Source organism: Hibiscus syriacus, unplaced genomic scaffold (assembly GCF_006381635.1).
Source record: "Hibiscus syriacus cultivar Baekdansim isolate YM2019G1 unplaced genomic scaffold, ASM638163v2 tig00112107_pilon, whole genome shotgun sequence".
In the NCBI taxonomy this organism is placed as follows: Eukaryota; Viridiplantae; Streptophyta; class Magnoliopsida; order Malvales; family Malvaceae; genus Hibiscus; species Hibiscus syriacus.
Genome location: NW_024063254.1, coordinates 164,349 through 189,882, shown reverse-complemented (window position 1 = coordinate 189,882; position 25,534 = coordinate 164,349). Strand labels below are relative to the sequence as shown.

The 25,534-nt window shown below is 32.1% G+C and overlaps 1 protein-coding gene and 1 pseudogene across 1 annotated transcript; both read left to right on the top strand.

Moving 5' to 3' along the window:
* The first annotated feature begins 5,371 nt into the window (after positions 1–5,371).
* On the top strand, positions 5,372–9,160 carry LOC120174481 (WRKY transcription factor 72B-like). The gene is given in 7 exon segments (XM_039181307.1): positions 5,372–5,543; positions 5,668–5,754; positions 6,678–6,752; positions 7,361–7,496; positions 7,499–7,914; positions 7,999–8,676; positions 8,679–9,160. Coding segments are annotated over 7 exon segments (1,875 nt in total). The 5' UTR covers positions 5,372–5,402; the 3' UTR covers positions 9,021–9,160.
* A 7,204-nt stretch (positions 9,161–16,364) lies between these two features.
* Positions 16,365–24,654, top strand: LOC120174469 (annotated as a pseudogene).
* The last annotated feature ends 880 nt before the right edge of the window (positions 24,655–25,534 follow it).

The window sequence follows — 25,534 nt, the reverse complement described above, 5'->3', positions numbered from 1 at the left end:
TTGACGTTTAAATATATTCGATTAAACGTCCTCTTATATAATATTATGATAATACTAATATTAAATTAGTTAAATTCAACTAACATGTATTAACTATAAATGAAGATGTCCTTTATTACTATTTTCATGTTCTATATTTACATAATAGAAAATAACTTCAGTGACCAAAAATCCCAGATAATATACGATTTTGACCAACTTTTTTTAGATTTGCGAAAATGACCAACAAAATCGCAATGCGATCTTTAATTCGCATTGCGATCTCCACTATCGCAAATTCGCGTTGCATTTCGCGTTGCGATTTTCCATTTCGCGTTGCGATTTTCAACTATCGCAACGCGAAATGGAAAATCGCAACACAATTTTCATCTATCGCAACGCGATTTTCAATTATCGCAACGCGAAATGCAACGCGAATTTGCGATAGTGGAGATCGCAATGCGAATTAGAGATCACATTGCGATTTTGTTGGTCATTTTCGCAAATCTAAAAAAAGTTGGTCAAAATCGTATATTATCTAGGATTTTTGGTCACTGAGGTTATTTTCTCTTTACATAATTCTTTCATGTGTTACCCAAAATTACAAGATTTATTATCCAATCAAAATATTTGACATTCCAATGTATGGGTTCTTTAAATACGTAGTTGAACTAATCCTCCATGTATGTATGTATATATATATATCCCAACGTAAAGGACTAGTATGCCTATTTTTTCTTCAACTTTCCAATGCCTCAATAGTTTAAAATTGCCTGTATGACCGTTTGGAAACCAAGTCCCTAACGGTATATTTCATTGAATATAATTCCCTACGCCATATTATATATTATGTATCCTAAGTGATTTGACTTGGAAAATAAATAAAATCCACTTGTTTTTATTAAAGCTTATAAACAATCACAAGCAAGAATAAAGAACAAAGCATTGACCTAAGCTTGTTTAATCTTTCAACTAAGCTAAGGTGTTGTTGGATACAATGTTGGAGACGAAATTAGAAATTTTTTTAGGAGATGCAATTAAATTATCAATAGAAAATATCTAAATGTTTTATAGTTAATACTAGTGACGGATCCACATGTATCGAAGGAAGGGCACGTATCCACCCTGAAATCAGAATTTTCGTTGTCTAGTTATTTATTTTATTGATTGTGTCCATCCTAAAATATTATTTAAGCTCGTCACATTAAAAAATTGTATGTTATTAACATATGTTTGTACACCCTAAAAAATATTTTTAGATTCGCCACTTATTATCATCCCTCTTCCTTCTTCTATGTATGCAAATAGTTTAATTATACATGTGGACTATTGGGTTATATTTTATATTCTTGTATGACTTGTTCCATATACATGCATCTCTCAACATCCCTCTTCCTTCTTCTATATATGTAAATAGTTTAATTATGCATGTGGACTATTATTTGCAGGCAAAAGGCTGCTAACAACTGTTCCTACTTTCTACCTTCACACGATATTGAGCTTTCCTCCATTACAGATATTTTTCATGTAAGAATATGGATGGTATATGTCCCAGTTTCATTGTAATTGGTCGTTTTAAGTAACATTTTATATCATAAATGTGATTTTTTTTACAGAAACAAAAGTAGTTAATTTTATTAAATAAAATAAAAAAGTATCTAAAATTACAATAAAAGTTTACATATAAAATTGTAAATCAAACACATAATTAGAATATTCTCCTATAACCATTAGCATAATAAACTAGCCATTTGAGATCATATAAAGATCATACAAGGAAAATGTGAAAACTCATCTAACAAAAAAGTAGATACAAACATATTTGACTGCATCAACATATGAACCATAAAACTCGATCAAACTATAGAAAAATCACTAACAAATGCAAATAAGAGCTTAACATCGTGAGAAAAGTATCTACGAACACATGTTGTGTATTCAAATCCAATCTGAACGTCCAAAGGAGAAAATATTAGAAGGATAACAAATGAGTGTCATCTTAATCAGTCGCGGCGATATCAAATCTAACCCTAAAAAATAAAACAAAAAAGAGATCAAACGATCAATAACAAAAATAAAAAACATTCCAAAAGACAGAAAACATATCATAAAAATATAATTATTAAAAATAAAAGATAAAGATATGAGATAAGAAAAATAAGAAAATATCATCGGACAATAACCAACTCCAATATTATTTCGGGTCGGATTCTAGTTGGATTTTGGGTCGGGTTTTAGGTTGGGGCCTGTTTGGGTCTTATTTTGGGGTTGATTTGGGTTGGGCTTGAGGCCCGTTTGTAAATGGATTTGGATATTAGTTTTTGGGTTTGTAAATAATAATAATAATAATAATAATAATATAGATATAGATTTGAAAAATGATGATTACACCTTATAATCATCTAAACTATTAAAAAAGTTAAACTATTATAGAACTTGAATGTGGGAACAATAATGTACTTGAATTTACTACCTACACTACTCATTACATTATCTTCATACTTTTTATTCATTAATGTTGAATATAATTAATATAAAAATAACATAAATAAAATTTTCAACGTAAATTTTCATTGTGATTTAAGATGTTTTCTCTTTTTAAATAAAATTAACGGTCTCTGAAAAAACATAACATAAATTTAGTAGATATAAAAATAATACAATAAACACGATATAATTTTAAACAGAATAACACGATTGACATACATAATATTTATTTTGTAATTATACAATTAATGAATTAAAGACGTGAAATATAATATCCATGTAAATGATATTTAATTTTTGGGAAATGTCAAACCATTTTTCAGAAAATGGACAAAACCAAAACAATGCATGCACCATTGAAGCTAACTTGGAAAGGTAAAAAATAATATTAAATATAAGGTAATTATAATATAATATCTCTTCATAATCGTTTTTAATATTAATAACTTACATACACCCTGCAAACACAACTGCTCAAACTTGAATTATTTAGAGAAAATAACAATCTCTTTTATCATTGAAATTAAATATATATTTATATAAAACCCATATATAATTTATTATCTATAAATATACTAACCTCATAGAAACAAAACATTACATTCTCAAATAATAATTCGTGTGAAATTAAGTAGTGAAAAATATAATAATAATAATAATAGTAAAATAATAACAATAATCATTATTTTGGTTAATTTTTTAGGGAGTTGGTTAAGAACAATAATCATTATTTAATCTAAAGATTTAAAAAATAATAATAGCTATTTTACATGTTGATCTTATTATTATTAAAAAATATTTTAAAATTATATTATTTTTCGACCTCACCAACAACAATAACTGGTTAAAGAAGGGTCAATGCCGCTAATTATTTTATCCCATGTTTGACATCAATCCCAACTCCACCTTTTTAAACCTTAAAACTCCTCTATTCTTGGGAAATGCGAACGTTAAAACAGTGGGTACAATAAATCAAAAATATAAATATTAAGAAAATTTTGTATTTATATTTTAAAACAACAAATCGGATTTTCATTAAACAAAACTACAAAAGACAAGGTCCAATAAAAGTAACACAATCCTAACATGGAAATCTAAATGTCCTAAAAAATTGAAATCAATAATTTTCTCAAATACATATTTTATCTTTCAAAAGATAATAATATCCATTATCAATAATTTTCTTGTCTCTATTAAGACTAGAGTTAATATTAATGTAGGCGTGGTGATTGAGAAAATCAATTTGTCAGATTGCACCACGAACAATTTTAAATAAATCAATAAATTATCGTAAAAAGAGATCTATCAATTTGGTACCGTTAATCTTTCCTGATTAGGGGGTACGTCATGATGAATGAAATATAAAACGTCAAACTATCGTAATGATAGACAAAGTCATATTATACACGCAGAAGAACAACCATGCCATTAAAACAAACAAAAAAAATAAATTCTTCAAATAATATATAATAAGAAAGAAATTAAAATAGAGATGATGTTCATTTAGATCCGAATAAAAAATCAAACAATACATTAACTTAAAGCAACACTTTGAAATAAATTAGATAAAAGAAAAACTAAGGCAAAGAAAATTTTAGAAAAAATATATTTAAAATTAAGTATAATTCTAATGGTACATGAATCAAACGACCTCAATAGTTAAAGAATTAATTAATATTTATTGAAATCTCGGGTTTGAATACTTTATATGTAGGGATATAAAGGTCTATTGTCAGAAGGTTAAATTTTTCTAAAAATTCTTAACATATATTACATTATATTCACCCGGTTTATCTAAAAGAATTAAATACAATACAATTTTAAAATAATAATGATATACCGGGGTCTTTCGTAGGTAACCAAAAAGAGAAGGGTTGGGATAAATAGTTTGACCATGAACAAATCCAAAAGGCCATGTGACGTTATGTAATGAAAAGTACGAAAGTTCAACGAATGGTAGCATTATTTGACATTAGGTGGGGACCGTGTATTGCGGCTCAATCCCCTCTTTCTTTATTCTCTGTTGCCCTTAACATAAAAAAAAATAGCCTACCCTAATCCCATATATAATAGGTAAAGGAAGGTAAGGTAGTAGGTTGCCCTCAACGGTAGGGGTGTAAACGAGCCGAGTCGAGCTCGAGTATTGCTGAGCTCGACTCGACTCGAACTCGAAATCCTGAACTGAAGCTCGTGAACAACTCGAAAAGGCTCGAAATGAAAATAAAATCTTAAACTTAACTCGATAAATACATGAAAATCTTAGTGTATTTAAAAAAATCAATACATAAATGTTAATATTATTAATAATTTATTTTTTTAAAATAAAATCTTAATATATTATATTTTCGAGTTGCTCACGAGTTTTTCGAGTCGAATATCGAGTAGCTCGTTTCGGATCGTTACGAACTCGAGTCGAGCTCGAGCTCGAGTCAATTTGTTCCGAGTATTTATCGAGCATTGATCGAGTCGATCTCGAGTAGCTCACGATCTGTATTGTCTCATTTACAGTCCTACTCAACGGGTTGAAAGCAACTTCCGTAGAAGACCTCCGGCAGTCAGAATTATGAATTGTCCACCGTAAGACTCGATCTCACGATCACAAGGTTAAGAGCCTTGCGCTCTACCAACTGAGTTGGACGGGTTGAACTTCATTTACACATTATTTATTTTGCCTATTCCCATTCGACTCTTCTTTTTCTTATCACAAGTGGATTGGGTTTTGTTGACATTTTGTTTTTTTTTTTGCATGATTTATGAAGTCATTGTTTATATAAAAATATTTTATTTATGGATAATTAAATGAGACAACTAGATTTCATGACTTTTTTTATATAAAAAAAATTAAAATAGAGTCAAATACAGCAGCAGCCTCTCTATAAAAGAAAAGGTTAATTGCCTCGTTTCAGAGACTTTAATATATCAAAAGAAAGCTGAAGATGGAGCAGATTTTGATGAAGATGAAGAGATGCGATGGTATTGACGGAGGTTCGGTGATAAAGAAAGAGAAGACGGCTGATTCTTCTTCTTCTTCTTCTGGTGATGAAGAGCCTGCTGCTGCTGCTGTTGTTCTTCCCAAGGTGAAAAAAAAACACACACAGCTTTGTTCTATGTTTTAATGGCGGATATATACAGTTTTTGTTATGTTCCATCTCTGGATAAATGAAATATTTTGGCTTTATCTCGTGTTTGAAAAAAAATCAGGTAGGAGATAAACAGCCATACTTTGAAAATGATGATATGAAGCCGTCTTCCCCTGGGAAAAAGGATTTAAGCAGCAGCAACAACAAGGTAAACTCATTAAAACCCCCACTTCACATATAAATATATATGACTAGTAATTAGAGGCATTTAATAAATAGTTTTGCTATTTATTTATTTAATTATTTATATATGCATTGTATTTAATCTGTATTTTTAATTTTTTGAATTGCCGTTGGTCTTCCATGGAAGCTGCTCTCAACCTGACGTTGGGGGCAACCTACTAACCTACCTCCCCTTACCCTCACCCCCATTGCATATGAGAATAGGGTTTTGTTGTTGTTGTTGTAATAAATAGTTTTGCTATGGTTGTTTTACAAATTTGATTTCTTTTTTTTATCACCAATATCTATTATAACTGGGAATGACCCACCATATTATTAGTAAATACTAATATATAAGTAATAATAAATAAAAAAATAAAATGATTTATTGTACATTAATAAAATGACATATATAAAAGAAAAAAAGAAATTATAAAAAATATATTTCCACATTATCCGGAAAGTATTTCTGATCCTAGATGGTTCTCATGTAACATATCGCCAATCAACATCTGCACATACATACATACATACATATATACATACATAAGTTTATGAAGCATTCTATCAATTGCACAAGAAAGAGATATATTGGACAAATACATCAACTGGTTGTGAAAGAAAGAAATAAGGGCAACCTTCCAAGTTGGCAGACATTGACAATTAATCAAGTCTCTTGCGTTTTTTTTGTTCTTATATAGAGTTTTTAGATTTTTAATTTTCTTGAATCCCTTGATTTTCCAAGATTTTGACTGTACTCATGTATGTTCATCGTCTAGATGCTGGACTTGAAGTCATCGCCCATCTTTTATTGGCACCATTACTTTTCTAATTCATATTTTCCGTCTAAACTTCAAGCTTTGATTTATATATTATAAGAAACATTTTATATTGTGCAAAACTAAACAGGTTTCTGTAAAATCTGATACTGGAAGAGCAGAAGCTGAGTACCCCATGGCATCTTCTTCAAGTCGAAAGGAGCAGGTTAGATTATTCTCAAATTATTAATAGAAGAGTTTCGGATAGAGGGCATACAAAATTGATGATTTAGTAACCTCGAATGAATTAACTGAAAACATACTAAACGAAAAACACTATATATATATATATATATATATATATATCCATCTTAAAGTAGATGATCAATGACTATTTTGTATGCATGTATGTATGATATTTCTTTCTTTCATTTTTAGATTTGCTCTTATCTCTAACATCAAGAATTCAAACATTCTATCAACACAATATATCGTCCTTGACGTTAAAATGATTTATTTAATTAAAATGTTTTAAGATAGTTTTAATATTGAACAATTAGAGGAATAAATGGATTGAAGGGAAGATGAGATAGTCGTGATTCTTGAAATTTTTAAATGATCGTATATTTTAGATCTTTTTTATTGATAATTTAATTTCACTCTCTAGAATTTTATAAATTCGTTTATTTTTTAATTTTGAAATTTCGTTCCAATATAAAATCTTGGTTGTAATGATTAGAAATAATAACATAATGATAAGTACCTTGGTTCTTGTTAACATAAAGATAAGCAATGAAGAGTATTTGGTTAATTGAATTTTGTGTATGGAAATAGGGTGATCAACTTGAATCAGCCAAAGCTGAGATGGGAGAGGCGAGAGAAGAAAACCAAAGGCTAAAGATGTATCTGAATCGGATAATGAAGGATTACCAGATGCTACAAATGCAATTCTACGACATCGTTGGAGAAGATTCAAGAAATCTCAATCAGCACCAAACGATGAACACCAAGAACAACAAATCGAAGGAGAAAAAGAAGAACCCGACCTTGTTTCCCTTACGCTCGGAAGATTTTCGAGTGACTCGAAAAGGGACGATAAGGGCAAAGCATCTGGCAGCGGCCATCGAAAAGAGGAGGAGATCAGAGGCAATGAAGGTTTATCTCTCGCTTTGGATTACAAATTCGAAGCTTCTAAGTCCGAGGTAGACGATGAACCCCTGCCGAATCCGAGCCCAGTGAATAGTTCTCAAGAACACAAGGAAGAAGAAACATGGCCTCCGAGTAAAGTTGTCAAGACAACCAAAAGTGGAGGAGACGATGAAGTCTTGCAACAAAACCCTGCCAAGAAAGCTAGGGTTTGCGTCAGAACCAGATGTGATACTCCCACAGTACGTGCATTAATATCTCGTACACTGTACACATCCTACATTGTTGCACATTTTCGATTATAACAAGTTTCTTTATAATTACAGATGAATGATGGATGTCAATGGAGGAAATATGGACAGAAGATTGCTAAAGGAAATCCATGTCCTCGAGCGTATTATCGTTGCACAGTTGTACCTTCTTGCCCTGTGAGAAAACAGGTTCAAAGATGTGCCGAAGACATGTCGATCTTAATCACAACATACGAAGGAACTCACAATCATCCACTTCCAATGTCGGCCACTGCAATGGCTTCCACCACTTGTGCGGCAGCCTCTATGCTATTGTCCGGTTCCACATCGTCGTCAGGTTCCAATGTTCCATCATCAACTTCCTCCCACCCCTCCCTCCATGGACTCAACGTTTACCTTTCCGATAACTCGAAATCGAAGTTCTACTTGCCCAACACTTCACTACCGTCGGCCCATCCTACCATCACTCTCGACCTTACTTCAACACCATCCTCATCGTCATCCTCATTGTTTCCTTTCAACAGATTCTCTTCGGCTTACCCTGCGACATCGAGATACAACACTTCCACGAGTCTCAGCTTCGGTTCTTCGGAATCCAACACCCTGTCATGGGGCAACGGGCTCTTCACCTATGGCGGAAGTACTCAACAACAACCCTACATGAAATCCCATATCGGAGCTCTCAACATTAACGGAAGAGTACCGCCGTCGACGATGGAGAATAACATTTATCAATCTTATATGCAAAAGCATCATCAAGGCCATCCTCAACCGCCATTACAGATACTATCGCTGCTGCAACCAAAGCGATCACGACAGACCCAAACTTCCAATCTGCATTAGCAGCGGCTCTCACGTCGATCTTCGGAGCCGGCAATAATGGTGGCGGTGCGGAGAGCTTGGCACAAAAGTTGAAATGGGGAGAGCAGTCATTTGCAGTGAATGGAAATGGATGTGGATCGAGCTTCTTCAACAAACCGACTTCCACTGGTTCGCAGCCTGGGAGTTCGATATTTCTACAACCTAATGCTTTGCCATTTTCAACTCCCAAGAGTGCTTCAACTTCTCCAAGTGATACAGGAAATCAAAGCAATTGATTTGTAATTAAAGATTTCATTTAGTCATAACTGGCATGTAATATTACGAAGATTTCAAGAAATTTTCCTGTCGAAGACAAGGATGGGAGGCATGGAAAATTTGAACAATGTTTGGTTTTTCCTCAAATTTATTTGGTCATGGTCAACACAATTCCAGTATCAAACCCTAGCAATCGATTATTAGATTAAATATTGAAAACTTTTAGTTAGTATAAAAGAAAACAAATTATAGCTGTATTATAAAGTTTATTTTTCAACTAATATTTATACATTATATAATTAAATTATAACTGTTAACAAAGGCACGACCACCCCGAAATTGATAAAACTGCGGACAAGCCTTTCTATGAATTATAATATTATACATTTAGTGCATGATAAAATTGTATTTTCCCCTGAAAACGATTACTTTTTTTTATTATTTATTCTATATAAATTATGAAGATCGATACAATGATAGTTATATTTTGACACTAATAAATTATTTTAATTTATTTTTATATGATTTAAATCAATTGACATTTTAAAACTTAAGAACACATTACTAAAATTTTACATATTAAAGTTAGACCCGACAAACTTGATCCGAATCGATTTATCCGACCCAATACACGATATTAACCCGAACATGATTAAATTTGATATGAAACCTGAATCATACCCGACCAGAGCCATACATAATCTAAAATTTAGCTGAACCAATATGAACCATATCCAATTTGACCCCAATCGAAAATAACCCAAAATGAAAGCAAGCCGAACCGAAATTAACTCGAATCGAAATTAACCCGAACTGAAAACAACTCGAACCGAAATTAATCTGAATCAAAAGTAACCCGAACTAAAAAATAGCCCAAATCGAAAGTAATTCGAACCGAATTTAACCTGATCTGAAAGTAACCCTTAGACTTTAATAAAAATATTAAATTTATAATTAAAAAATAAATTTTATTTCTCTATCAAATAGTTGTCATTAGACAATTTCCGTACAAAGATCAATATAAAATTTTGGTAACAAGCATTATAAAATTATATTTGTGTCAAATTATCAATTTATGATCTCTAAATGACAGTTTAATTCAAAATATTAAACGATTGAGAATTATAATTAAATATAAATGATAAGATTAACAAACAACAAGACATATTTTTTATAAGAATATATTAATTATTCTATATATATTTGATTAGACTCGTAACCAATTCAATCCGAATTGACATGATCCAAAGTTTGACCCAAATCGAAAATCAACGGATTTTATATTGACCCGACTTGATTTACATACACCCAAACTAAATCTGAACCAGATCCAAACTGACCTAAATAATTAAACATAATATAATATAAACCCAAAATGACATGATCTAAACCCGATCTGAGTCACCTGTTTGTGAAGTATAAGAATATGTATATTACAGAGACTAATAATATAATTTGACCAAAACAAAACTACATACATAATACTCCATCAGACCAGACAGGTTCAAAAAATGACAAGGTAGGAAATACAGATAGTGAAATAAAAGGAAAAAGGAAAGGGACAGAGAGAAGGGGCGATGGTGTTAAACAGCTCGGTGGTGGTGGCAATCGCCAATCTATCAGCAAATCTATGCCAATACATAGCCTGTAATCCAGAGAGGTTGAGCAGCGAGCAAGTGTTGTACCTCACCTTTTGCCTCCCTTGCCGTCATATCGGCCGCCTCGCCGACTCTTTATGGCTCTACCTCTGCTTCAATCCTCCCGATCAACCTTTCTCCGACTACACCGACGAAGACGAAGACGATGCCTCTCACTCCGATTGATTGACTTTTTCAGATAACAACCTCAACCCTTCGTCATCTTCTTCTTTTTCTATCGTATTTTCTATTTTTTTAGTTCTTAATTCTTCAAATTTATCAAGTTTTAGGGATGCCCAGATATTTTATCTGCTTGTTTTTCATGTAGTTGTTGTTGGGTAATCCTCGTCTATTGTAAATTTGTTCGAATTTGTGCTTAAATATGTAAATCTTTGATGCATGAATTGGGTTCTTCCTTTTTAGGTTGATTGGTTTGACTTGTGATCCTCTCAAATCAGGAAAAGGTGAATTAATAAACAACAACAAAACAAGTAGAACGATTTTGATACATTTTATGAGTCTTCGACTGTATAGAATACCAGACAAAAACAATCCCAGGTTAAAGCAACAACCTAAGTTAAAAAAAGAAAGAAACAAACAAAGAAACAGAACAAGTCTTGAGACTTCACTTTGAAGTTTTGAAAATCCTATACAAGCATCAACACAAAAGAAAAAAGAATGAAAATAACCCAATAGAGGATGGAGTTTAATCATCTGGTTCTTCAGCATTATTTAGGAAATGCAGGCTAAAATATGATCACGAGTGCGTGAATGCAGGCTAAAATATGATAAATAGCAAATGCCTAAACAAGTGATAATTGAATTCGAAAGAAAATTAAACAGCATAATCCAACAGTAAGGTTTTGAGATTTTTGAGAAATTAGGTTTGGTGGTTTCGAAACTTTGCCTTGAGTTTTGATTGTTTTAATGTGGGTTCGAACCTTCTTTCAAGGTTTCGAAACTCACGGACCCATTTTGGAAAAAAAAAATATGTTTTAGACCCTTTTTTTGATGCTCTGATTTGTAATTTGGACCCTATGTTTGATATACGTGACACCTTAGCTCCTAGTTTTGATGTTTGGTGATTGTTTGAATATCTGTTTGTTCGATTTAATTCCGGTTCAACTTTGACTAAATTTCTGTCAGTCAATATGACATATCTAACTTGGTTTCTGACTAGATCGGGTTGGAGGTTTTACAGAAAATTTCTTAAAGATGACGTATTTCATTCCTTTGTTTTGAAATTTCTGATTCTACCCATGTTGCTGAGTTGTTTTTCAAGGAAGTCTTGATTTGATTCCTTTGCCACATGAAACGAGAGTGAGTGACGATGGAGAGACTTTTGTTGATCATATACGACAAGTTCATCGAAAGGCGACAACTACATTGAAAAGCAAACGGTAAGAGCTATGCTAATAAAACTAATCTGCATCATTGTATTAAGGAGTTAGAAGAAGATTTAATTCTTGTGCATATGAGGCGAGAAAGGTTTACAAAGGGCGCTTATCACAAGTTGAAGTCAAAGAGGTTTGGGCTAGTAAGATGTTGAAGAAAACAAGCTCTAATGCTTATATGGTCGAATTGTCTTCAAATTTGCATATCAACTTAGTTTTTAATGCTGTAAACTTGTATCATTTTGAGGCTTTCAATAAGGATGTTGAAATTTTACGTTGAAGTTGTAAAGTTCCCTCATCGGAGTCGTTAAAATTTTGAGTTATTCGAGTTGTATTTTATAACTTGATTTAAACTTGAAATTTTTTCTATTTGAGTTTATGAAATTACAACTCAAAGTCAATTTGAGTCGAATCAAGTTGAAAGAAACCGATTTTTCAAGTTGAATCGAGTTTGTTCATCCTTGCTTTAGATGTAGAGTTTTCTTCGCACATAATTTCTATAACTTCTTCTATAACGTAGCCACATTTTTCTATTTCAGCACAGATTTTTATTCGATAAATATAGATGTAATTGTGATAGGGCCAGAGCCGTGGCAGGGTTTTCGGGGGTCCTATACAAATTCTTATAAATGTGTCCTTATTTTTTAGATATATTCGATTTCGGGGCAACAATAATGACGTTTTATCAATAAAGCCGCAATAATAGTGGCGTTTTTTTAAAAAAATGTCGCAATTGGTCCATCTATAGTGGCGTTTATTGGAAAACGTCATTATATATATACTTGTTTTGGGGCCCTGCACGGTCGCGCAGTTCGCGCCACCCCAGCCACGGCCCTGGATAGGGCCTTTCGTTCTTTAAACAACTATTCTTCTATTGTCAATATCGAAGACATCTTATCTAACCCTAGCATGACATCTTCTAAATCCATATGAGCTACAATTACTTACAGCTTCACCTACCATAATGCGAATATGATGTTGTGATCCAGCAATAAAATTTCATTCTTCAAAGACATCATTGTTGTGATCCAGACAAACGACACGAATGCGTTGATGCCAATTTATTGAAAGTTAACGATGAGTATAATGATTGCACAATAAAATATACCAAACTTTTATATGGATTTAAAAAAATAAAAAATAAACCATGAGTAGAAGAATTTTTCACTATTATCAAAAATAAAAGAATACAAGAAGAATTTTGAGAAACAATTTAATTTTTAACTCTAATCCCTAATATCTATTTATAGAGACGATTATTTGATCACAAAAGAAACTTATTTAATAAAAAGTTATTCAAACTAGATTTTATACTTTTAATCAACAAAAAATAAAATCAAATATATATATATATATATTTCTAATGAGAGAACTCAAATTTAAAAGATGAAAATATCATTATCTTTCATCATTGTGAGCAACAACCATAAACCTTAATACAAAATGGATTTAAGTTGCAGTTCGTGTAAAAAATAATGCGAAATGAATCTATTTTCTATACAAAGTTTAATTATGGTTTAGAGCTTTTTATTATTGTAATTTTAGAATAATCAATATATATTAATTATGACCATCTATTTAAATAATGTTATTTTACATTAACCAAATGAAATATTTTTTTATGAATTAAAAAAATATGTAAAATTAGTTGATAAAAATAAAGGATGAGTCTACCACGTTCGACAAATACCGCTTGACACCACTAACGATGAGTATCATTAATTTAATTTATAAAAATTTAAAATCCTAAATGACTCAACGCATAATTATAAATTAGTTAAAATGATAAATTAATTAAAATAAAATATTATTTATATTATTTTCATATTTTTTTGGATAAATTATACCACTTGCCACCTAACTATTTCCTTTTTTTATTTTGACTATCATTTTTGAAATTTTAACAATCAGGTCCTTCAACTATTTAAATGCATTTTATCTTGGATCCAATCAGCAACTGATTTGATATGCAGAATGCATATAATATAATATAATCTGCTTCCAAGGGGAATCAAACCAATGACTTATAACACACTTCACTTGGTATTTGTTTACAAATTTGTGTATATAAGTTGTTATAACTAATGGCAGAGAAAAAAGGAAACTGACGTAATTGTAAAGGGATTCAAACCTTATATTTAATTAAAATTTACAATATTATATATAATCATCTAATTGAGTTTTTTAAAAAAAATAGATTTTTAAACTATATTTATTCTTTATATATAATCATTAAATTAACTTTTTCAATATAATTAATAATTTTAATTTTAATTAATGATTAAATATAAATAAATTATATATATATATATATATATATATTATCAATTATGTTAAGAATTCAAAATAATTCTTTAATTACATAAAAATAAATATAGTTGGATGACCTTATTGATAAAATTTCAAAAACGGTGGTCAAAATGGAAAGGGATAATAGTTAGGTGTCAGTGGTATAATTTACCTAAAAATATTATGAAAAATAATGTAATTAATATTTTATTTTAAACAATTTAATTTTAGATTTTTAACTAATTTATAATTATACGTTGAGTATAAAATGATGCTCATCATTTTAAATTTTAGAATTTTAAATTTTATTAAATTAAATTAATGATGCTCATCATTAGTGGTGCTCAGCGATACTCATCGAGCATCGTAGAATTTTCCTAAAATAAAAAATAAAAAATGATGTATACTGTGTACAACATGAAAAACTATTTTGCCAAACATGGTTTTAGTTTACAGTTTTGAAATAAGCGCGTTGTTCAAAGGCAAAAAGGTAAATTGATATATAAAAATAAAATGTGGAATTCAATTTATAAAATTATTATAAAACACAAGCTTTGAGCCTTTGACTAATACAAAAAATTGACATGCAAAAATAGTTAAGGTAAGTCTCTGGGACACCAAATTTTAAAAAGTTATAATTGATTCACTCAATTAATATTTTGTTACAATCAAGTCACTCCTCCATTAAAAATGAAAGTAATGCTTGATGAGGCTGATATAACAATAATTTTAGTCTCTAAAATTTTATGTAATCTAGTAATTCATTTCTAATTTAAATGAATTCAATAAATTTAAATATTTTTAAAATTTTAAATTTAATACATTTTTATACGAGTGTTTTGGGAGGGAATAATTGGAGGAAGTTTGAACGTGAAGTGTTATTGTTGGAGGAATATTTCATAGTTGCAGTGACAGAGGAACAGGGTGAGAACAACGAGAAAGAAGATAATAACTATAACAATGAGAGAAGCAGAGAGAGAGAGAGATGAAGAAGAGATCACGATGATGGAAGGACGAGCAATTATTTCGAATTAGGACTAAACTAATACGATATATAAATTTTAAAGACCAAAATTATTATATCAAATCTTATCAAACAAGTTTATTTTTCTAACAAAAGAGTGATTTAATTATAAAAATATTAATTGAATCACCTTGATTATAACTTCTTAAAAATTTGAGGACATAATGTTAACCTTAGCCACTCAAGACTTTTGCACACAAAATTTGGAAATTTACAATAAAAGTATATCCTTTGACAGCAAAAGAACATAGAGTTAAACTCATCGAGTAATCTTAGTAATAAATTAAAAGTTTTAGATTCAAACGATTATATACGTAAGAGACGTGTAAAACGAAGAGTTAATATTCGTTTATTCAATGTTAGGACCACTTACATACTAATATAATAATCACTAGAGCAATGGTTTTCTTGATGGAAAAGTCATTTCAAGTTTTTGTTTGTTCTTTACTTGATGGAAAAGTCATGTGATATTGACTTCAACCAATGGTTAACATTTCCAAGAAATTTTCATTCAATTTCTTTGGACCATTCAAGCATTCAACCATTTGTAAATTTAGATATTTATATTATATTTATGTTAAACTAATATGTAAAATACTTATTATATATTATTATTTTTAATTAAGTTAAAAGCGATTACAAAGTAGTATATGTTATAAGTACTCTCAATTATTTGACAATGAACGATCAACCACTATTGTAGTTGTTGGTGCTCGAAACACATGACCTCTAAGAACATTAACGATTATTTTAACCACTATAAGTTGATTCATTAATAATTTTATTAAAGAATATATAAAAAAGATATTCTATTTATTTCTTAGTATTGGAAAACGCGTGAAGGGTACAATAATAATTTTAAAAGATTTACTTTGCCAAAGTTTAAAAACCCCGGGGAAATCTTCCAACAGACCAATGAAAGAAGTCAAAAGAGGGAGAAATCAGTAATTTAATAAAAAAAATTAACGGATTTTTTTAATCGGGAAAACGAATCAGCATAGGACAGAGCTACGTTTCCCTCTTATAAAGCATAGCAGAGGAGCTGAACACTCAATTTTTCTCAGAGTTGTAGGACTTAATATTTGGGTAAGCAAATTCATACTCATCAATGGTGGATCATCGTCCGACATTGAGTCCAGCCAGTTTCTGGACTCAGGCTAATGCTCTTCTTAGAAAGAATTTAACTTTTCAGGTGAAACTCATTCAATTTCTCACATTTTCGACTCTTTCCTTATATATAAGATTTTTTTTGGTGTGAAAAAACCACTTTTTTTTTATGACAAAATGAAACTCGGAAGATGATAACGAATAGCGGGTTAGATATTTTTGTGTGTGCCTAGAACACTTTTTTGTTTTCTGGGCTTTGCTTTGTATTTATTGTTGCTATTGGTTATTGCAGTTGTTGATTGGTTTACTAGCTGATATGATCTTTGATCTTTTCTTATTTTTATTATTGTTTAATGTTTTCTGTTTTAAGTCAGAATGTATGTGGGATCAGTACTTTCTTAAACAATTGTGTATTTAGGTCTGAATTTTTCTGTTCCATTAATGTTAAACAACTACTAGAATCAATACTGTAATTATTTTCTATAAAATTGAAAATTATCCATTCAAAATAGGTGTATCGTCAAATAGGATTGAGTTTCCCATAACACTGCACAAGCCTTCAAAAGTTTTGTTATATATCTAACTATTAGATAATTGTTCTATTTTGCAGAAAAGGAACACGTGGACAAATGTTCGGTTGATTTCCTTCCCATTCTTTTTCTGCGTGCTGTTTTTGTGCTGCAAACTGTGTTGGACAATCAACTAGACAGAGCCGATCGTCGATGTGGGTGTATTTGTGTTGAAAGTGATGGAAATGGTGGGTGCCAGAGGAGAGAATGTGGGATACAGTACTCGACGACTGATCAAGTTGCAGCTTGTCCAATCCCGAATCCCCCGGAATGGCCGGCACTGTTACAAATACCAGGTCCAAACTATCGTGCTGTTAGAACTAATTCAATTATGTCTGCAGACTTGCCAAATGAGTCTTGCAGAAGTACGGGGTCTTGTCCTGCAACATCATTTTCACTGGGAATAATAAAACGCTTGGACAAAGTATGTGTCTTACTTCTCTTTCCTTTTTTAATAAACTTAGAATTCAAATTTCTTTGATTTTAAACGAACTGCTATAGTGAAAGATGAAGTTAGATCTAAAGTTCTTTTCTTTTTTTGTTAGTTTTGACGCGGAGTGTTCTCAACTTCTTTCAATATCAATTCCTCCAATGTTTTAGGCAGTGTGTCCAGCAATGTCCTGGTAAGTTGTTCTCCTGTTTGTTCCTTCCTTTTCCGCTTTCACATAGTTCCTAATTCTGTTATGATTTTGGTGATGGCTTATATGATGCCATAATATTGCTTCCATCTTTTGGTTTGTGATTTATTATTTATCTGCTTATTTTTCTTTCAAAATGCTTCAGGGTACAGAAACATATCCAGAGCATACCAATATCTTGAAGCGGCTTTTTCTTCAGAGCTTCCCATCTATAATGTTCAAAGTCAATGCACAGCAAACTCAACATATTCTTTTTCTTCAAATCATCTATAGCAGATGAAACCGGTACATGCTCTTCAAATTTTCTCTCTCTTAAAGAATCTTTTTCTCTAATTAAATGCCAGTGACTTTCCTTTATACGAGTGAGATTGCTTGAATGGGCTAGTTGAAATGCCATAGTTGAAATTTCAAGAATATTAGGCATGGTTTATAAGGGGTATGGAATATTTGTTGGAAAAAGTAATAATCGTTGTGTGTATTTAAACATCCCAAACTTCAGAATTCTGGTGCCATCAGCTTATCTGATGGGGTTATAATAATTATGATCTAATTTTACAGTATTACCTTTCTTTCTAGAAAATTACAATGCTACTTTAAAATTTATTTCATGAAGATTCCTAATCTATGCTTATTCTTTAATATTCTATGAATGTAGAGATTAGATGCGCTCAAGGTTTGTACCTATGGAGGAATAGTTTTCTGAGGTGAACGATGAGCTGTATAAAGGTTACAGAAAAGGGAACGTGGAAGAGAAGATAAATGAGTTTGTTGCAGGTTAGTCTAAAGCTTAAATTCTGACTTAAATTGTGTCGTTGCTATTGTAATAATACCTTGTTTACGTAAAATCATGTTAGGTGGAGAAAATTCTGACAATTTTATCTTTTCCACACAGCATATGATTCTTGAACTCAGATGGCAGTAATTTTAATGTGAGCGTCTGGTACAATTCTACCTACAGGAATTACACAAGTGGCATGTCTCTGTCATTATTGCGGATTCCCGATCTGTAAATCTGGTATATATTTGAACTAGCTGAAGTTAGCTTTCCTCCTTTCCACATTACATTTACACCTTAGGTTGACCTTAGACTCATGTATTTGTTACGTTATTGGATTGAACACAAAAGTTGTTACTAATAGGTGAAGGCATCTATGAAAACCATCCTAAACTGGCAATATCTTGGCTGAATCTCAATGTCGTCCATCATAATTTCCATATTAAATTATGTGCAATATCATGCCTTTTGATTACTCAAGCACTCAGGTTTTATCTCTTGTAAAGTCATCACTTATACTCTATCTAGTTTTGGTTCAGTAGATAGTTTTAATTTATCAACATCTGTCAGAAGGAAATATTTAGCGGAATAAATTGTTTTGACTAAGCAGTCAAGGTTTAGGAAACCATGAGGAGTGAGAGTCTTTTCCAGTGATTGTTTCATTTTGTATATTTTCCAAATATGATATATACAAAATGTTTTTATATAAATCTTGAATCATTTAATGGCTTATGGTGTTCTTTTTAGGTACAGATAGAATCCTTGCCCATTATATTCAAGTTTTTTGTGCTATACTATAGTCTATATCTATGTGCATTGCATTTAGGTTTAGTAGTGACATGAAAGAATAGGGCTGCCTCAATGGTTCAAATTTGTTATACAATCTGCATTGCTAATGTGCTTCTCTCTTATGAATTTATTGGTAATTCCACAAGTTTATATGGTAATAGCTTACTGATCATAAGCCTGTGGAGAGTGATATTTTCCATTGTTGCATATACAGGTATCCAATGCCTACCTTCAGTTTTTGCAAGGGCCTGGTACAAGAATGCTGCTAGAGTTTGAACACTCTTCTTTACATGGGTTATTATACAACTATTCCCTGTAAGTACTTATCTCTTATTCATTAGTATTCGGTCTTAAAGTACAGTTCAGTTAGTGTCCCCAGGGTTGCAAAATTTTAATATATTACTCCTATATCAAGTTGATCGTCATCAAAACCATCACAGTTTGGTAACATTTATTTGATAGTATAAGTTCTATAATCAAATTTAATTTCTAGTTTGGGTCCAGGGTAGGGCTGTAAATGAGACGAGACAAATCACGAGCTACTCGAGATCGACTCGATCAAGGCTCGATAAATACTCGGATCGAATGGACTCGAGCTCGAGCTCGACTCGAGTTCTTAACGAACCGAAATGAGCTACTTGATATTCGACTCGAAAAGCTCGTGAACAGCTCAAAAATATAATATATTAAATTTTTGTTTTTTTAAAATAAATTATTAATAATATTAACATTTATTTATTAATTTTTTTTTAAAAAATACAGTAAGATTTTCATGTATTTAAGGTTCAGGTTCGAGTTTGAGTTTGAGGCTTCAATAGAGTTAAGTTTAAGAAATTTTTTTTTCATTTCGAGCCTTTTTGAGCTGCTCACGAGCTTCAGTTCAGGATTTCGAGTTTAAGTAGAGCTTGAAAATTTTAAGCTCGCGAGTTTTCGAGTCGAGCTCCATTTCAGAGTTTTCGAGTCGAGCTCAGCAATACTCGAGCTCAACTCGGCTCGTTTACACCCCTAGTCCAGGGAAATTTTTAAAATAAATCTGGCGGGGTTATGGACAATGAGAAATTTTTTTTTCATTTCGAGCCTTTTTGAGCTGCTCACGAGCTTCAGTTCAGGATTTCGAGTTTAAGTAGAGCTTGAAAATTTTAAGCTCGCGAGTTTTCGAGTCGAGCTCCATTTCAGAGTTTCGAGTCGAGCTCGCATTGCCTCCATAAGTTATGAGCAAATCATTAAATGGAAAATCTGATCTAAGGTGGTCCAAGTACAATTTATTTACCCAAGAGTCATTGTCAGTTATGATCTCTTTCTCTTAATGTCTTGATGTTCTATAAATCTATTGTTCCATATTTATCTCAACTTTCTGGTTTTCAATGTAGGTGGTGTGACTTCACTGGTCTACGAAAAACAACAGAAACTTCGAGTCATGATGAAAATGCATGGGCTTGGAGATGGACCTTATTGGATGATATCTTCCCCACTCCGAGTATTTGGATAACAAGTATGTCTTAGTTGTCGGCTTTCTGCATTGCTCATAAGTTATGAGCAAACTCATTAAATGGAAAATCTGATCTAAGGTGGTCCAAGTTACAATTTTATTTACCCAAGAGTCATTGTCAGTTATGATCTCTTTCTTAATGTCTTGATGGTTCTATAAATCTATTGTTCCATATTTATCTCAACTTTCTGGTTTTTCAATGTAGGTGGTGTTGACTTCACTGGTCTACGAAAAACAACAGAAACTTCGAGTCATGATGAAAATGCATGGGCTTGGAGATGGACCTATTGGATGATCTTATGCTTATTTTCTTGTCATCTCTTTGCTGTACATGTTATGTTTTGTGATATTTGGCTCAGTCATTGGTACTAATCTAGTCATTTTACTGCTCTTTAGTATCTTTATTTCAAGCTGTCTTTAATGTGTTTGATTTCTTTCCAGGGTTGAAGTTTTTCACACTAAATGATTATAGCATCCAGTTTGTGTTTACTTCCTCTACATAAACCTGCAAATTCCCTGGCCTTCCTTGTCGCTGCATTGTTTCAATGTTAAGACTGCTTCAGGTCTATCTTAGCTCTTTGATTTATTTCTCTTAGTTGGCAAAACTCCACTCTGTTTAAAGAAATTAACCGACTTATTTCCCATAACTTCTTGTAATGATTACAGTTGTTGGATACATTTGTCTTTGGAGCGGGACTTTAGGTGGCTTTCTCTTCCAGCCCTTCGTTGAAGATGAATCATTTCAGTAAGTTTAACTATTAAGGAATTATAAAAGGAATTGTTATTAATTTGCAAGCTTTGTAATCTTTATTTTGCAACCATGAATTATTAGTTAATGAAATTAATATCTTGATTAAAGGACGCTGTAAAGAAGCTAATATCTTTCGTGGCCAGAAAGAAAATTGCTTTTAGCATTTAATTTTGTTGGCAGAGACTGTTCCTTTCCCATCCAATATTATTGATCACCTTATCCTATTCATTGATGAATGCCTCATATAGGAGTCATTTACTTCTTTGATGTACTGAATGGTGGTATATAATGATTAGTGAGTAATTGAAATGAATTCAACCTGAGGTCATACTATCATAAATTAGTAGGCTTTTTGAAGTTAGAATAGCTGTAACACATTTCTGCAAGATGTATCTCTTTCAATCTCTCAAGACTTATTGTTATTCATTTAAACTAACAATCTTCACTTGTACCTTTCACCCTACTTGCTACTTGTAGGAGGCTGGCTTATCGTGTTGGAGTTATTTCCTGGATTCTCTTTGTATCGTGGATTATACGAGTTTTGGACAATATTCTTTCCAAGGAAATGCTATGGGCACAGATGGGATGCGGTGGGGGGATTTGAGTGATAGCACAAATGGGTTGAATGAGGTCATGGTTATCATTTCGGTCGAGTGGATTTTGGTTCTTTTGTTGCTTTTTATGTAGATCAGGTTTCTTCTACGGTGCTGGGGAAGAGCCCTGTTTTTCTTGCATAAATTCCGGAGACAGCCTGCACTACCTTTAAAGAGTCCTAGTCTACAAAGACAGAGATCAAAAGTTCTTGTTCAGATAGATAAAGATGATGTTAATCAGGAGGTAACATAATTTCTTTTCTTTGGCTTTGTAGAAGCATATTCTTATGCAGGGGTAGTTTTCTTGAATGGGTCTGTGACCAACATTCCCTTAATTGACGGACATTCTTCTAAAAGACCAGTCATTCCCTCACCGACAGAGAGGGATCTTTAATTTCTGTTAACATGATAATTTTTAATGGTAGTACAGGAAACAGTTTGATCATCTAAATTTCTAAGCTTTAATTTTTCTCTCCCTTATTTTCCGTCCTTAAATGTTTTTGCTCCTTCTGTTAGTTGTTATAATGCAGTAGAAGGATGACTAGGTTTCTTGGTTATGCCTTTATGGGAGCTGAAAATGTCATTTGAGGTTTCAGGTTCACCTCTTGCAACTATAGCATTAGTAATTTTCTCCAGATGTTTCTCTATCCGTATCCTTGTAACTTTCATGTCATTATCTGAACTCAAGTGAATCCATTGCAAATTAAAACTTTTTTTTATGTATTGATTAATTATTACGCAGAAGTAGTATGTTTTTCAAGGTGTTGTTTTCTAGCTCAATGTGATATGACTCATTTTTATGATATTTTCTTTTATACCTGTTTTCCAGCGAGAGAAGGTTGAACAGTTGCTACTTGAATCAACTACAAGTTGTCCCATCGTTTGTGACAACCTCAAAAAGAAATATCCTGCAAGGGATGGAAATCCTGAGAAAACTGCAGTGAGAGGATTTTCTCTTGCTTTGCCTAGAGGGGAGTGTTTTGGCCTGCTCGGACCCAATGGCGCTGGCAAGACATCTTTAATAAATATGGTAGTGTATGACATATATATATATATATATGTGTGTGTGTGTGTGTGTGTGTGTGTGTGTTCCTAATTAAGAGAAATTCTTTTATGGAATTAAACCCAGACTTATATGCATGTTCTTTCATGTGAGGGTGCTGGCATGATTGTTGTTGTCTTGCACCAGTATCTTCTACTGACAGAACTAGATTTAGCTGGTAAAAATATGCAATATCTGTGTGTTATTCTGTGGACAGATGATTGGGCTTACAAAACCAACATCAGGGACAGCATACGTTCAGGGTTTGGATATATTGACTTCCATGGATACAATCTATACAAGCATGGGTGTCTGTCCTCAGCACGAGTATGATATATTCACTTCCTTCTGCAAAGAAACAAATAATTTTCCGTGTTGAAAGATTTCTCATTTTGTTTTTGTTATTTGGAAACTAGCCTTCTCTGGGAATCACTAACTGGAAGGGAGCACTTGCTATTTTATGGCAGACTGAAGAACCTCAAAGGTTCTGCATTAAATCAAGTAAGTCAAAATTATCTACATGTTCTGAGCTTGTTGTGGATTTTACTTGCATAAATACTATTTATTAATCAAATATAAAGGTTTAGAGGCTCTTCTATTGGATTCCATTTATCATCTTGTAAAAGTGTTTTGATTCTGTTGTCCTCATTCTCATGCCATTGCTCTGCAGGCAGTGGAAGACTCTCTTAAGAGTGTCAACCTATTTCATGGAGGGGTTGCCGACAAACAAGCCGGAAAATACAGTGGAGGTATGAAGAGGAGACTCAGCGTTGCCATTTCACTGATTGGGGATCCTAAGGTAAGAGTTCACTCGTCATTTCTATTTAAGCCATTCCTATTTAAGCCATTCCTGAACTTAAAATCCTCCAATGCTCTTCATGGCTTTAATCATTTTGATATTTTGCAAGGTTGTCTATATGGATGAACCCAGTACTGGTCTCGATCCAGCTTCAAGAAATAGTTTGTGGAGCGTTGTGAAGCAGGCAAAACGAGATCGGGCAATTATTCTCACAAGTATCTCATTCTTCTTTCTTTTCTGGATAATTGAACATGCATCACTTGCATCCTGGATTTGTTGTTCTTGGTATTAGTAGCCTATTTGCATGCTTTGCTCTCCGTTTTGCACTTAACATAAAAAGAAGAAAACGGTGCATGCAAAAGAAGCACCATTTATAGAAGGTGAGAACTAATGGCCTTTAGATACCAACCAACATTATCTGAATGTTTTCAGCCCATTCGATGGAAGAGGCAGAGTTTCTATGTGATCGATTAGGGATTTTGTAGATGGAAGCTTGCAGTGCATAGGAAATGCAAAGAGGTAAGTTCGCCTTCTATGGATATTTTCAAGTCGATAAACTCGAGATGATTTTAACTAAAACCCTTTTTAATATGAAGTTAGCCAGTGATTGGTATATGTTGAATTACATGTAACTTGCTTTTACACTGTGAATGGCAGCTGAAGGGAAGATACGGAGGATCTTACATATTTACTATAACAACGTCCTCGAATCACGAGGAAGAAGTCGAGAACATGGTACACCATCTCTCGCCGAATGCTAACAAGATATACCAAATATCAGGGACGCAGAAGTTCGAGATGCCAAAGCAAGAGGTGAGAATTGCAGACGTATTCCAAGCAGTCGAGAATGCAAAGAGCAGGTTTACAGTGTTTGCATGGGGTTTGGCCGACACCACTCTCGAGGATGTCTTCATCAAGGTTGCTCGTGGGGCGCAGGCCGTCAACATATTATCATGATTCTCAAATTTTTAGCTTCCTCTTATATCTACAATGTTCATATATGATATAAAGCATTTCATTACATTTCATGATAGTTAGGAGTTCATTCATCTATAGCTTTAGTTTTAGCAACTGATCTTGTTTTTGCTGCTCCCACCTTTATACGTGAATTGGATTCTCCATTATCTTTTTATGGATACTTTGTATATAAATTATTGTAGTACATCATCATCAATTAAATAATTTTTCATTTTTATCAAGTTAATTATTATTTAAATATAACTAAATATTTATTTTTTAAAGAAACAGTATTTTGATGTTTTATTTTTTTATACATCTTTAACTTCTTAATGCTAAAAATATCTTCTTTTTTATAATTTTCTTTATATATACTATATTTTTTGTGATTTTCTTTTTGAAAATATCTATTTATAGGTGTCGTAACGTCTTTTTTGGCGAACGAATAAGTTTTCGATGAAAATCATAAATTACGATTTATTTGGGGAAAATGAATTTTTGTGTTTATTTTGATTAAATTGAGTTGGTAGTCTCTATCGACCTTTGGGTTAGGTATGTCAAATACTTAAAAAAGTCTTTTAAAACAATTTTAAGAAAATCGTTTTTAAGACAAAAATCGGTCTGCATTATCAAATATTTATTTTGAAGGATTCAAGAATCGATTATGTATGGGGAAGGGTT